Source organism: Arachis hypogaea, chromosome 6 (genome assembly GCF_003086295.3).
Source record: "Arachis hypogaea cultivar Tifrunner chromosome 6, arahy.Tifrunner.gnm2.J5K5, whole genome shotgun sequence".
NCBI lineage: Eukaryota > Viridiplantae > Streptophyta > Magnoliopsida > Fabales > Fabaceae > Arachis > Arachis hypogaea.
The window spans coordinates 104,863,673-104,878,707 of NC_092041.1; the positions used below are offsets into that span (position 1 = coordinate 104,863,673).

At 33.3% G+C, this 15,035-nt stretch overlaps 2 protein-coding genes across 5 annotated transcripts; both read right to left on the reverse strand.

Moving 5' to 3' along the window:
* Positions 1-146: 146 nt before the first annotated feature.
* Positions 147-9,551, reverse strand: LOC112697302 (chaperone protein dnaJ C76, chloroplastic). 4 transcript variants are annotated; one of them, XM_072197509.1, is made up of 6 exons: positions 8,931-9,154; positions 8,620-8,791; positions 7,801-7,993; positions 7,390-7,496; positions 3,857-3,914; positions 147-510 (listed from the first exon to the last, which is right to left on the reverse strand). In XM_072197509.1, the coding sequence occupies exons 1-6, from the start codon at positions 9,026-9,028 to the stop codon at positions 500-502; spliced, it is 639 nt and encodes a 212-aa protein (XP_072053610.1). In that variant the 5' UTR covers positions 9,029-9,154; the 3' UTR covers positions 147-499. The 4 variants fall into 4 exon arrangements, with proteins under 4 accessions (XP_072053610.1, XP_025606208.1, XP_072053609.1 ...); XM_072197508.1 differs by lacking the exon at positions 147-510 and adding an exon at positions 1,320-1,969; XM_025750423.3 differs by lacking the exon at positions 3,857-3,914 and having other exon boundaries at positions 8,931-9,551.
* A 1,648-nt stretch (positions 9,552-11,199) lies between these two features.
* Positions 11,200-14,217, reverse strand: LOC112697303 (shewanella-like protein phosphatase 2). Its single transcript, XM_025750425.2, has 2 exons — positions 12,735-14,217; positions 11,200-11,724 (listed from the first exon to the last, which is right to left on the reverse strand). The coding sequence occupies exon 1, from the start codon at positions 14,138-14,140 to the stop codon at positions 12,932-12,934; it is 1,209 nt and encodes a 402-aa protein (XP_025606210.1). The 5' UTR covers positions 14,141-14,217; the 3' UTR covers positions 11,200-11,724; positions 12,735-12,931.
* Positions 14,218-15,035: the final 818 nt, after the last annotated feature.

The window sequence follows — 15,035 nt, forward strand, 5'->3', positions numbered from 1 at the left end:
TATTGACAACGTTTTAAAATACTGTAAAATTTCATTTTTTATAACATTAACTTAAAACTCTATACACTCTTCAATGTTAAAATAAAAAATTCGAAAATATTCATGTTTTTATGTGAAATTAATAATTAAAAAATATTAGATAATAATTTAATTAAATATATCAAATTATTTAATAATTAACAATCATTTACAAAATATCACATATATATAATTTATTAAAAACACACTATCTATATTTGTATAGATTTTATATAATATTTTAGTTTTCAAGATTTAATCTCAACTTTTAACCAGTGTTTTGATTTTTTCTGGTTGTTGTTATGTTGCTTGTCGCCTGAGCTGTTTTTTGAAAGACTCAGCAGCAGTGAAGATATTTGCAGGCCTCTCCCACCCACCTCCAAATACTCCATACCCTGCCTTTGGCTGTGGCTGGATCAGAAACTCAAGCACCGCTAATTCCTCTCTCTTCACCCAATATATGCAGTTCACTGGGCATGACTCAATTGACACCTAAGATTTTCATATATTATTAGAAACATATATAATTCATCAAAAGGGAGCTGGACTAAATTTGAGAGAGAGACAAAAATTAATTTTATATTTTTGTAATATAGAAGAGATTAAACTAAATATTTTTAAAAAGTTAAATTAAAATTTATATAACTTATAAAAAAAAACTAAAATTTAGGAGGATTATTACTCTCCTTTCTTTACAAGAGACTCTACCTATGTAATTTATCGTAAGAACGTACTCGTGTATATATTATGTATGACCCAAATGTGATATATAATAATAGTGATCTGACTAAGAATTTTACAATAATCACAATAACTATAATTATCAACATCAATAATGAGAGGTGAAAGAGAATTAATAAACCATGAAAAGAAAATATTAAAAAAATAAGAAAGAGTACTCTGTATTCCAAAAAGTATTGCATTAATAATTTTTAACCATAGTCAAAATTAACTACTTCTTTACCCTTTTATTCTTCCTTTTGACTATGTATTTTTTATTCTGTTGTAACTTGTAACTAATTCATACTCAGCAATAACAATAATGTCTGCAATATACCATTTTTACACCTCATAATTTTTTCTCACATTTTTGCTAATTGAATTACTCTTTTTAATGGGTTTATTCGACTCATCGTTTCTATCTTCTTGAGCTTTTATATTGGTCTAGTTATTAGGTGCGGTCTATGGTAATAATGGTTGTTTAGTAGTTATAATGACTAACTCTCATGAACCAATTTGTGACTGACATGTGAACAGTAAAATTTCGTTTAATTTTTGTTGAGTTTCTTAATAGCAATAAATTAGTTAAAAAACGGGTAAATATTTTTTTTAAATTTATTTGATTGATAGGACCCAGTTCAACCCATTGTTCCGACCCGAAATAATATATCCAACCTCATATGCCAACTTGGTTCTTCTTCTTCTCCCTTCGAATGATTCCTACGCACTGCTCCATGATTGGTGAGAATTTCCTGAGGTTGTGGCCGGAGTTCTGGCACATTTTGGTTCCATAACTTTCGCCATGCCTTTCGAAGGGCGCCACTGCCGTAACGGAAATCTTCTAACCACCTCTGTGGTGATTGCCTCTGCATTTCTTCGTCGATTCCATCCGCCGCTACTTGGAGCATGATTCCCAGGGTTTCTCGTCTAGCTTCCATCTCCGCTTTCTAATTGCCATGTTTTTTTGCTGCCATAGATTCTAAGTCTCTGTTCCTTGCTTGGTGTGGCCTGGATGAGGTTGTTTGTAGTACTTCGCCGTCATCTCTTGCTGGAACTCCTTCTTTCTGGTTGAACGTCATCACTGTTGCCCCATGGATCTGCTTCCTCACTAATGCCCTCCTCGGCTCCTCGCCACTCCGTCGATTCTTTTCCCTTGCTGTTTGGAGGCCGTTCTCCAACCCCGATTCCAAAGACATGGCAAAACAAAAGGCGAAAGCAAGATGGTGCAGACCTAAGAATAACAAAAAAGTGTGTAATAATCCTTTAAAATGATATTTAGTTCGTGGAACGTTAGAGGTTGAAGGGGGATGAAAAGTTGAGGATGATTAAAGACCTAAAGAAAAAATATAGGCTTAATATGTTAGAATTGATTGAGACTAAAAGGCAAGTAATAACGAAGTTTGATGTAGCAAATATTTGGGGGTGTGTGATAATACTGGGTGGGAATATGTTGAGTCTGACGGTGCATCGGGTGGTTTGTTATTAATACGGGATGAAATCATTTTTAAATTGAGTATTTATTATAAAGGAGAGAGATGGTTGTGTGTGGAAGGGATGATATTAAAGAATAATTTCAATTGTGCTTTGTCTTGGTTTACGGTGCTTATACTAGAGATGAGAAACTCGCTGTGTGGGAGAAGTTGAGCTATATAGCGGACTATGTCAGGTCTCTTGTTATTTTATGGGAGACTTTAATGAGATTGTACAAGTGGAGGAAAGAAAAGGTACTACTAGCTTAATAGTATCTGTTGAAGAGTTCAGAAATTGGATACAAGAAATGCACTTGGTGGGCCTGCCGCTTAATGACTGTAAGTTTATTTGGTTTAGAGGTCATTCATGCAGTTGGATTAATAGAGTTCTGGTTAGTCTGGAATGGGTTGAGGAGTTCCATGAGATTTGTCTAAGAGGAGGGCCAAGAGGCTTGTCAGATCATTACCCGATGATAGTAGAAAATATAAGGTTGAGATATGGTCCTAGACCATTTTGAAGCCTAGACTCTTGGTTCACACATGAAAGTTTTTTAAGAATGATTAAAGAGGAATTGAGGGGTTTAGAAGAGATGCATTTTACAGATAAATTGAAGGTTTTGATGGTTCCTCTGAGAAGATGGCACAGAGATAATTTTGGTGACATGAATAAGAAAATTATTTTGAGGAAGAGATCAATAAGACAGATAACATGGTAAATAATGGGGTATATGATGTAATAGTGGAGACTAGAAGAAAGGCATTAGTAACTTATTCTGTGAAGTGGTATGTGAGAAAAGATTTGCACTGATACTTTCACAATATAGCTTCAACAAGAACGTTCCTGACTTGCAAAGGACATGGACAAGAACACCAGGTACTTTCACAATATAGCTTCAACAAAAAGAAGGAATAACAGGATTGATGCTTTGGTAATCAATAGAAGGTTAGTAAGAAATCAAGCAAGAATAAAAATGGCTATTTGAGAGTTCTACAAGAATTTATATCATCAGGAGAAGTCTCTTACGGTGGGCTTTAGGGATGATCTGGTAGATTTGATAGCTGAAGAGGATGCTGAGCAGTAGCCGAGCTTGAAACAAAATTTTGCGGGGCTAGATAGAAAATAATTGTCAAAATGTTTTTCATATGAACCACATTTAAGATAAGTTCGTCTAATATCATATCTCTGATTTGGGTGATATTACCAAATTTGAAGCCATTTTCTAGGGTTTCGTTCCAAAGAATTAAGCTCAAACTCATCAGATGCAACTTTTTAAACTTTTGAAGATTATATCTCACTTTTTTCGTGATTCATTAAAATAGAAGAACTATCTACAGGTGTTGATATTGTAAAAGTTATATGTTCTCCTTTTTGAATATTAGCATTTCTCTTAAAAAATATATCAATTCTTTGATTTTTTTATAATTATTTTATATAAAAATTTGAATATATATCCTGTAAAATATATAAAAAAGAAGTTAGAAGGACAAATATTAAAATTTATAATATTTATTACATTTTTTTATCAATTTATAAAAATAAAATAATATCAATACTTATTAAATATTTTAATATTTTTTATCATATAAAAAATTAAATTAAATTAACAATAAAATATAAAATAATATTAAATTACATAAATAAAAAATACCTAATTTTTTATATTTGAACTTAGAGGTAGAGGGAGTGTTGCTTATTGAATAGAGGAGCTGTGAAATGCAAATACACTCAGTTCAGTCCAAATCCAACATGTTTGAATGTTTAAAACTAAATTATTGTGCAATAAAAGCAAGAGATGAAGATTGAACTTTAGTATTTTAAGTCATAGTAAAGTATTTGAGTCAACGGAACTATTTTTTATTTTTTGAAAAAGTATTACTAAATTTTTTAACAAAAGTTTGGGGGGCATAGCCCCCCTTGTCTCAACTAAGCTTCGCCCCTGATGCTGAGGCTCTAGAGGTGTTGCCGTCGGTTGAGGATATTAGAGAGGTAGTGTGGGATTGTGAATCATTTAGGGCACCAGAAAGTGATGGGTACAACATGAATTTCATCAAGAAGTGTTGGGATGGGATTGGGGCTGAGTTCACAGCAGTTTTGTTGGGATTCTTTCACACATCCAGGTTACCGACGGACTCTAATATCACATGGGTTGCATTGGCACCAAAGTTCATTGGAGCTAAGGAGATAAAGGACCTTCGACCAATTAGTATGGTTGGCTGTATGTATAAGGTGATTTCATAGGTTCTGGTAAGGAGGATGAGATCAGTTATGCCAGGTCTGGTTGAAAAGACTCAAAGTGCATTTGTCAATGGGCAAAAAATACATGATGATTGATGGGGCTCTTATTGCATGCGAAACGTTACATTGGCTTTAAATGAGAAAAAAGAAGCGGCAATAACCAAGCTGAAGTTTTAAAAGGCATATGATTAGGGATAAGTGGAGATTTGTGGACATTGTGTTGCAAAAGATGGGTTTTGAGCGAAGGTAGAGGAACTGGGTTATGGAGTGTGTCGACACAACCTCTATGTCGGTGTTAATAAATGGTTCGCCAACGAAGCCGTTCAAGATGGAAAGAGGCCTGAGACAAGGTGATCCTCTATGTCCATTCTTGTTTGTACTTGTAGTTGATGTCCTACATAGAATTATTGCAGAGGCAGTTAGGAACGGCCGGATATCTCCATTGTTTATTGGGAGAGACAATATAGAATTGTCACATCTCCAATTTGCTGATGACACTGTGTTGTTCTGTCCGCCAGAGGAGAAGACTATTAAGAATTATAAGAGGCTTCTGCGATGTTTTGAGCTGATGTCGGATTTAAGTATAAATTTTGATAAATCCAGTTTAATCCCAATCAATTGTGACCAACAGTGGGTTCGAAGTATGTGCAGCCTGTTGGGGTGCAAGGAGGCGACTCTCTCGATCCGATACCTTGGAATCCCCTTAAAAGCTAATCCGAGGCTAGTTAAGACTTGAAAGCCAATTATAGACAAAAAATGGAGGAGAAGCTCAGCTTGTGAAAATCTAAGATACTCAACAAAGTGGGGAAGTTGGTACTTATAAAAACAGTACTAAGTAGCCTGCCAGTATATTATTTAAGCTTATACAAGATGTCAAAGGTGATTACAGAAAAATTTATTTATTATAGAAAAGGTTCTTGTGGATTAAGGAGGATGGAAGGAATGGGATGACTTTGGTTAGTTGGGATGTAGTCAAAGCTCCAAAAAAGCTAGGGGTGTTGGGAGTTGAAAATGCGATGGTTCGAAACACAACACTCTTTTTTAAGTGGTGGTGGAGATTCTCAAAAAAGGGGTGTCCATTGTGGAAAAAGGTGGTTTGCTCTTGCAATAATCTCTCTCCTAATAAGCTTTTATCTACCCAAACTTTACCTACTAGAGGGGGTTCATGGAAGGACATATGTCAGCTACATAATAAAGAGCAACATATAAGAGACAAGATGATAACTAGCTTGTCTATGGAGATTGGTGATGACAAAAGAACTCATTTCTGGAAAGATGTTTGGCTCAGTTGTGGTCCTTTAAAGGATAGGTAGGGGTAGAAACAGGCCAGGCCAAGCCAGGCTTTGCTCTTAACAGGCCTGCCCTGTCATACAGTTAATTGACCTGAGCCTGCCATGTAACCTGTTATAGGCTCTTTATAAAGTACTAGGCCTGGCCTGTTATTCAACCTGGCCTGGCCTGAAACATGTTAAAAGGCCTAATTATTTTTTTTTACAAAAATAAAAATATTATTTAAAAAAATTATTTTTTAATAAAAATATTTATATGTAATATGTCATATATTTAATATTTATAAAAAATTTTAAACTTTTAACGTATTTAAAATATACAAAAATATTTATAACAAAATATATAAATTTAAAATATATCATAGTTTTGTTAATAATAAATAATTATTTATATATTTAATTATATTTTAACAGGCCTAGGCAGACCTGACAGGCCAATAAAGCTAATTAGTGAGCTTGGACCTAACCTATTAATGCATTAAGACTTTTAAAAGAGTCTGGGCCTATGCCTATTTTATAACAGGCCAGGCCAAACACAGGCCAGACTGCAGGCCCCTAGCAGGCCGCTTGGCCTTTTTCCACCCCTAAGGATAGGTTTTCAAGGCTTTCCTCGGTTTCAACCCAACGATGAGTTTGAGTGGATTTGAAATTTTTAATGGAGGCGTGAGTTATTCCAATAGGAGTTGGAACTTGTGAATCAATTACATGATACCATGAGACCGGTTAAACTAGCTATTGACAGAGAGGATAGAGTTATCTGGAAGTTTGACAAACAAGGTGTATTAAACACTTCTGGAAGACATAACAAGCTATAGTTTCACTAACACTATTTGGAAAGGGTTAGTCTCTCCAAGAGTTGAGTTGTTTGCCTGGTTTGTTTTGATAGGTATGGTGAACACAAAGGAAAGGTTGTGTCAACTTGAAATTGTTAATCAAAATGAGAATGTGTGCGTGTTATGTAATAAGAATGTTGAATATGTTCACCACTTATTTGTTGGTTGTGAATTTACTTGACAGGTGTGATGCACTTGGTTATCTGATTTTGGCAGACTACAATCTTTTCCGGATTCTTTGAAGGAACACTTTTAAATCTGGACAAGTGCTACAACTAGGAAAGAGGAGCGCAAGAAGTGGTTCATAAGTTTCTTCGCAATTATTTGAAATGTCTCGTTGGAAAGGAACAGAAAATTGTCGCAGAATAAAAAAAATATGTTGTAGACATCATCAACTTGTCGCTTCTTAATTACAAGGAGTAAAATTGTGAAGATCCCTTTTATTGTTGATAGTAATATCGAAAATGACATTGGAATAAGTTATTGTTTTGAATTCTTAATAGGGATTACAACAGATGTGGTTTTGTTGTATTTTTTGTTTATTCGCTTCACATTTGTGTTGAGTTTCATTGTTTTAAAAATTATACCCCTTAGACATAATCTATTTCCAATGTCATTCATGCAATAGTTAAAAATGAGCTTTTCGTACTTAATCTCTAAACTCAATTTAATGTTCCATATAAACATTTTACTTGTCAATATATCATTGGTCAGTCAATTCATAGCCCCTCGTAGCCACTAAAAACACGGCCACCAGAGATGCGGCCTTGTTATTATTGTTTGTATCATAAAGAATATAAACTTTTAAATATTTTTTAGGGTACCTCAATATTTTGGTCCGTGTCTCCATATTGAACTTTGACTCGTGCACATCCACGAGCTTCATCCATGATAAATGTGTTGCTTGCATGATAAACACATTCTCTGCATCCTGATATGAATTGGATTAGTGTTCACTTCGGTTCTTATAGGCACACATATGAATCATATATGCTTTTGATTATATATTAATTAAGGATAATATTAGGTAATTAATAATTTTTTTGAACAATATAAATAATCATTAATTAAATCAAAATATATTATATCTTTAAATTATTCATCTAAATTTTAATATTAGAATAACCATTCGCACACCTAATAAAATGAATATCTAATATATTTATTATTCATATTGTTTAATATTTTTATTGTCTACCTATACTTTTCTATTAATTAATTAATGAAGAGTATACCTATGCATGCATTTTCATCAACAAATAAAGCTTGTGGTCTTAAGGGTCCTTTCCACGTGCTGTTGCCCAAGGGAGTGTTATTTTCCCCAAGTCTTATCCTCATTTGATTTATTGATTCGTCATATTTTCTCCTTAGATCATCTTTCATCAGCACCTCATAAGCCTCATTCAACAATAGAGTATACTTGTGACCCTAAAAATAACGGAATAAAAAGAAAAAGCATAATACCTAGTTATTCTTATTCAATCTCCACGTAATGAAAGTATAAAAGACTAAATATCATATTTTCTACCAAAAAAGATTTATTTCCCAAAAACAAAAAATAATTATAGAGAATATAAAAAAAAAAAATACACAGACAACCAATGTTAGAAATAACAGCACAACTCAAATTTATGGATATTTAATCCAGACAAAACGGGTTAACAATCTCATCTGTAACAGAGTTGAATTTGGGTGCTGAGTCAACCCTAATTACCCAACCCACATCCTTAGTATATAATGTGAATTTTTATAAAATATATACTTATGATGAGCCAGTAAAAATTTTAATACAAATTTCTATCTTTTGCATAAATATTTAGTGTCACTAAATTAGTAATTTAATTTACTAGGCATAAATAATATTTAATATATAAAATGTGAAAGGACTTAATATTGTGATCGAGTGAAAAATAAATTTATTTTTACGGGTCAAGTTCAGGTCCGGATGAGAGATTTGAGGTGAGAGTAAGATTCAAATTGAGGAGTTTAAATCTACAAGTTAGGGTAGAATTTAAACTCTATCTTACCCTACTCATACCCATACATAGAGTTACCTTTTGGCCAACAATGTCTGGATGATGCTGCTTCTGCAGCTTCCGGTAAGCTTCTCTGATTTCTTGGGCATTTGAATCAGCAGAAACTCCAAGCAATTCGTAATAATTGTGTTGAGCTCTTGGTGTTTGCCATGATCTACTACTACAGCATCTCACTGTAGTGCATTCTTGCCTCCATTTTCAACAGGGTAAGGTATGTAAAACTATTATCAGAGCTAAGTTATATAAACAAGTGAGAGACTCACATGGAAACCAGTTTAAAATTCAAGAAAAAATTTGACAATTTTATATATTCATTAGTGAAACGATACCTTAACAATTTTGAATGTTTGCTGAAATTCAGATAACCATGAATTTGAGCAGGCTTTGACCATGGTAACAAATAGCAGCTGGAGATTAGAAGTGACATATTCCTTGTGTTCTTCAATAGTCGTTGTACCGGTGACTTTGCTCACAACGGTTTTCAGAAGATATTTAGCTGAGACTTGAGAGTAGATAAGCATGACTAGATATTTTGTTCCAGGGATACATACAAAACCTATACATTACTTGAAAGAATATGAATATATGATATAGACATCGCTTTCGTAAACAAAATATTGCAGATACTAATTAAAAGGAAACAAGAAAAATCAATTAATCAATATTTAGTCCATTCTTTTTTGAAGAAATAAGAGTAAAGATAGACTCCTTAACTAAAAGTTGGTTAAAAAATTAATATCGAGTTTGATTTTATTTAAAAAAGGACAGGTTAAAAATAAAAAAGAAGAGTGTCTAATTTACTACTAGACAAATCCACATAAATACATATCTCAAACAAGTTAGCTATACATGGAGATATTACTATATAGTGGAAGTCTACAAAGTTGACTATGACAACTACTTCACAAAACAATTCATGGATAGTCCTATAAAAAAGGCAGTTAATCAACATGTTGAAGCATCCTATTGATTATCTTATATTGAAGAAACACACACAACTTTATATGATAATACCAGTGGCGTGGCGGAACTTGAAATAAAATTTTGGGGGGTCACATAGAAGATAATTGTCAAAATGCTTTTGATATAGATCCCATTTAAGTTAAACTCGTCTAATCTCATCTTTCTGGTTTTGGTGATATTGTCAAATTTAAAGTCGTTTTTCAGGTCTCGTTCTAAAAAATTAAGGTCAAACTCATCAGATATAACTTTTTGAACTTTTGAAAGTTGTATCTCACTTTTTTCGCGATTCATTAAAGTAGAAAAATTATCTACATGTGTTGATATTATAAAAATTATACGTTCTCCTTCTTAAATATTAGCCTTTCTCTTAAAAAATCATCAATTCTTTGATTTTTTATTATTATTTTATATAAAAATTTGAATATATATCCTGTAGAATATGTAAAGAAGAAATTAGAAGGACAAATATTAAAATTTATAATATTTATTGAATTTTTTATCAATTTATACAAATACAATAATATTAATACTTGTTGAATATTCTATTATTTTTTATCATATAAAAAATTAAATTAAATAAATAGTAAAATATAAAATAATATTAAATTAAATAAATAAAAATATCTAATTTTTTATATTTAAACTTAAAAGTAAAGAATGTTAAATTTATTGGATACTTTAAGTCATAATAAAGTATTTAAACCAATTAAATTATTTTTTATCTTTTGAAAAAATACTATTAATTTTTTTATAAAAAATTTGGGGGGCCATGCCCCCTTGTCTGAACTAAGCTCCGCCACTGGATAACACATTACATTATGCACAGTTCCACCAGAGAGCAACTCTTTACTCTTTAGAAGCTATGATTGGCAACTAATATCCGATACATGTTGTCAAACAATAGTCTTGTAGACTCATCTCTTTTGAAAGGCTGCTGCACAAGATCGAAAATATATAGATTTCAAGACCTCGATGTTGATAAAAGAGGAAGAAATTATACTCTTATTAAAGTTTTTGTCCACAGGATTTTTTTGACAAGAATTTTAACAAAATAGCCCTCGTCAAAAGAAATGTACTATTTTTTCTTCGTCACGGTTTTTCCATAGAGTTTTTTAGTAAAATTTTAGCAAAGTACCTTATTGATGAATATCCAAAGAGAAGGGTTATGAAATATTTAAATATAAATGTTCCTACTTTTAATCGACTCAATCAAAATTTGATTTGATAGAATTAATTATAATTAGTTAGAAAAAATTTCAAGTATAGCAATACATTGGTGTTTCAGTAATTTTTAATTGTTGATCTTAATTATAAAAAATATATATAATATATATAATTAAAACCAACGGTTAAAATGATGTACCAATATACTTGAAAGTTTTCCAATTAGTTATAGATCTAATTTAGTTTAATTCATATCTCTGCATCTTTTTATTATAGAAAGGTCTTTTAGATGTACATTCTATTATTGTTAACTATTATATTTCACTACAATCTTGCAGTTATGCATATTTTAGCTTGCTTTGTTCTTCTGAATTGTGTTTCAGTATTTGTTACCTAGATTATCTTTTTTTTTTTTTTTTCTAAGAACACGGATTCAGAGTATTAACTGAGAAAATTTTAATAGAAAATATATAAAGTATAAAGCTTCAATAAATTTATTATGTGTTTATTAAAACTGTTAGCTAAACCCAAAAAACAAATTCTTGTCAGTGTTGTTGCCAAGTAGCTGGGTGTTGCAACCATGATCGCCGTGCAGAAGACAGCAAACTCAGCTGCCTTGTTCTAAGACACTCCCTAATATTACAATGCAAAGGACTTCAAACATTCTATTTTGCATTACTGTCACAAATTAGTGGGTCTTCATCTAATTAGAGTGGTAGAAACCAAGCTTAATAGTTTCTCAAGGGTGGTTGAGGAACAGGGTATATTTTAAGATGTGAGGAAGAGGTTCAATCCCACTTTTCTCATCATTTCCTCCCTCTTTCCAAACCGTTTTCCCACTCAAATAAATAAACAAATGAAAGAAAAAGAATAGCGAGAGGATATATATCTGGTATGTGGACAGGGCAGAACAAGTGTTAGTACAGTATGACTGATGCTCCTCTCGCTTTCCAACCATGCATGGAACCCTAGATTTGTTCCCCACATCATATGTACCTGAAAGAACACAGCTCAGGCATGAATTAAACCTTTCAAAGGAACAAAGGGGAAAGGGGGAAGGATGTAAAGAGAATTATCAAGATATGCAAAAAGATGAACGAATGCTCAATGCGGACAATAAACAACAACAGAGACCGATGCCAAATTCAGAATCAAATCAATGAACTGGTTCTAAGAGAAGAATAAGGGAACATACACTTCATCACCAATGGGACTTCTAAGTTTTAACAACAAATGTACACTGCTTTTTTACCTAATTATGAATTGCAGCTAAAAGGAAATAGGCTTTTATTTTCGTGGTTTAATATAACTTAATGGAAGCATGACAATTCCCATATCCCAATGGAACTTGCTGAAAACTCCCCAAGTTCTCAATAAAATTCTCAGCACATGATAAACAATAAAGTTCCTCTTTATGAATTTGGCTTATTAGTGCCCTTAACAAGTTCGCTCATGTGCTTAATTATTTAGAGAACATAAGAAGTTTACATTTTTCAATGCACCTATTGAGTAAAAAAACTTTTAAAATTTACCATCATTAGTAACCTTTAAAAGGCATTTGTTAGACAATCCCTTTATTTTGGGCACATCATGGGTTATAAAAAGCCATAAGTTAATGCAATCAACGATTACATTCAACCAAATGATTTAGCATAAAAAAAGGTCATATAGCAGACTAAGCGTAGAATAATGGCCAAGATGTTTAACGCATATATCTTGTGTTCAAAGAAGTCATCCATTCATTTCAGAAAGAATAAGTTCATTGTGAAATAAATAGTGAGGAAACCTAAGCATCCACCAGATCAATGAGGATATCAACAATGAACCAAATATAATGGAAATAGCTCCAAGCCCTCATCACCAAAATAAAAAGTCACTGAAAGAGGTACCTTCCTAGCAATGGCTCTTGATAAATCAAAGCATTATTCAATGTCTTTCATACTTCACATACCAATGGTAAACTTTACAAGCAACATTTATTTCAATACAAGAATGATTTTGTTTACCAGTCATGGTAAAGGTCTTAAGACATTCAATGAATTCAGCATCCTCACGAAGTCTTCATGGTGGACCAAAGAGAAAAAATGTGGATAACATCCTACACTGTACAATCCCCCAATTCATTCGTTGCCACTTGAAACAAAAACCAACAATAGCTTATGAAAGTTTAACCAATAACACTAAAAGCTAAACCTCCTTAACTTCAAGCTTTAACTTCTACCTCCCTAAGTCCACCATGTGCAGGAATCAACAATTCTTCCTTACCCACATTTAACCCAGCATTGCCCATATTCTGGTACAATGGATTCGAAGTCAATATCCGCAACCCAGAATTCTTACTTATCTCCAAAACCTCAGGCAAACCACCACCACACCCCCTCGACATGCCCACATCGATCCGAATAGCTCTGTTCTCGCAGGCACCATTAATACCAGCCGTCTGAATTGTGTGACCCATGATCATCCTCTTCGCACCAGGGACCGTCTTCAGAACATGCTCAAGAGTCGCACAATCGCAATTCTGAGCAACCTCATTTGAGAATTTCCTCAACCAAACGACAGCGTTCCTCCCCCTGCAATACTGCGGCGAAAACTTCCCCGAGGAGCCATTAATCCAATCCCTAACTTCCTCATTGATCCTCTCCAAACCGTAATCAACATGCTGCGGCAACAACCCTCCGTGAACAAAAAGGGAATCCCCAACAACCAAGACAGTTACATTCTGCGACAGAAACCTACTCGAAATTGGGCCGTTAGGCCGCAGGGCCGCAACCCGGGCTCGAAACCCGTCGAAGAACTCTCTTTTCACACCGTGAAATGACATCGGAACCCCTTTGAAGGGGTCTGTGGGGGTTTCTAAACCTTGGCAGAGGCCCTTCATTTTGTTACCAACACTGAACCACTGCTCCCAAACCCTAAATTCATCTAGAGCTGTTTTCGTTACAAAGCGGAAATCACCCTCAATGTTCATGATCTCGTGGTTGCCGTTCATGGTGATGATCTTGCCGCCGCTGCGGGCCGCCTCGCGTTTCAGCTTCTCGAGGAAGTAGAGGATCTTGAGCTCGTCGCCGCCGCGGTCAAGGACATCGCCGACCTGGACGACGGTGGCGGAGCCCCCTACGTAGCGGTCAGAGGCGTCGATAAGGCCGGCCAGGCGTAGCGCCTGCTTCGTCTTGTCGAGGTCGCCGTGGAGATCGCCGACGGCGATCAGGCGGCTCGGAGAGGGCAGCCGGGTGGGTAATGGCGGTAGGGAGCGGGAAATTGAAGGGTTAGGGTTTTGTAGCGGCGGCGTCGGGAGGAGGAAGAGGCCACTGACTGAGAAGTCGACGAAGGTGTCAACGAAGAATGAGAGGAGATTGGGAGCGTCTTTGCAGATGGAGGTTTGGGTCTCGGCCTCTTCTTCCCGTCCCATTTTGATTCAGTAATGAAAAACAGAACGAAGTATGTGTTATAGTATTATTAATTAATTTATTATATTTTGAATGTCAATGGTTGGTATGAGTAGCCCATCACCAAACTATTAATTCAAATTCGATTCAACAACTATTGTTTTAATTCTGGATTTAAATCCTCTAAAATTTGAATTCCACTTTAGAAAGTAAAATATAATTTTTTATTTCTAATAATTTTTTTATATTTATTTTTAGTCTCATCTATAAAATTAATGATAAAAAATTATAATTTATTTTCTAAAATAAAATTCAAATTTTAGAAAATCTAAATTCTTTAATTCTAATGTGGCAACTATGTTAATGGTATAGGATGTCCATAAAATAGCATATACAAAGTTAAGAAAGAATATATATATCTTTAAATAAATTATAATATATGTGTTATATTGAGTATATTATTATTGAAAGTATGTTATAAAATTTTAATTATAAAGAGATACATATATTAGAGGATATTAATAATTTTTTATTTTTTATTTTATTTTATTTTAATATTTTTTTATTATTTATTTATTTTACAATACATTATCAGCACAAAATTCTAATAAAATTTTAAAAAAAAGATGCCAATAATAAATTTATATTATGTCAAATTTTTTTTATCTTAAATTTAATGTTCTTAATATATCTAAAAATAACTATTTATCATGAATATTAGATGTCAAAATTTATCTTGATTTAATAAGATCATGGAGACACTATTAAAACTGATAATAAAATATCTCAAAATGATAAAGTTAAAGCTATCATCTATTATAAAATAACTAAATAAATAAATAAGAAAGAGGTAACTGGTACGGTATTTAATAACCCACAAACTAACCGGTAAGTGTACCGAGTCGTACCAAGTAATAC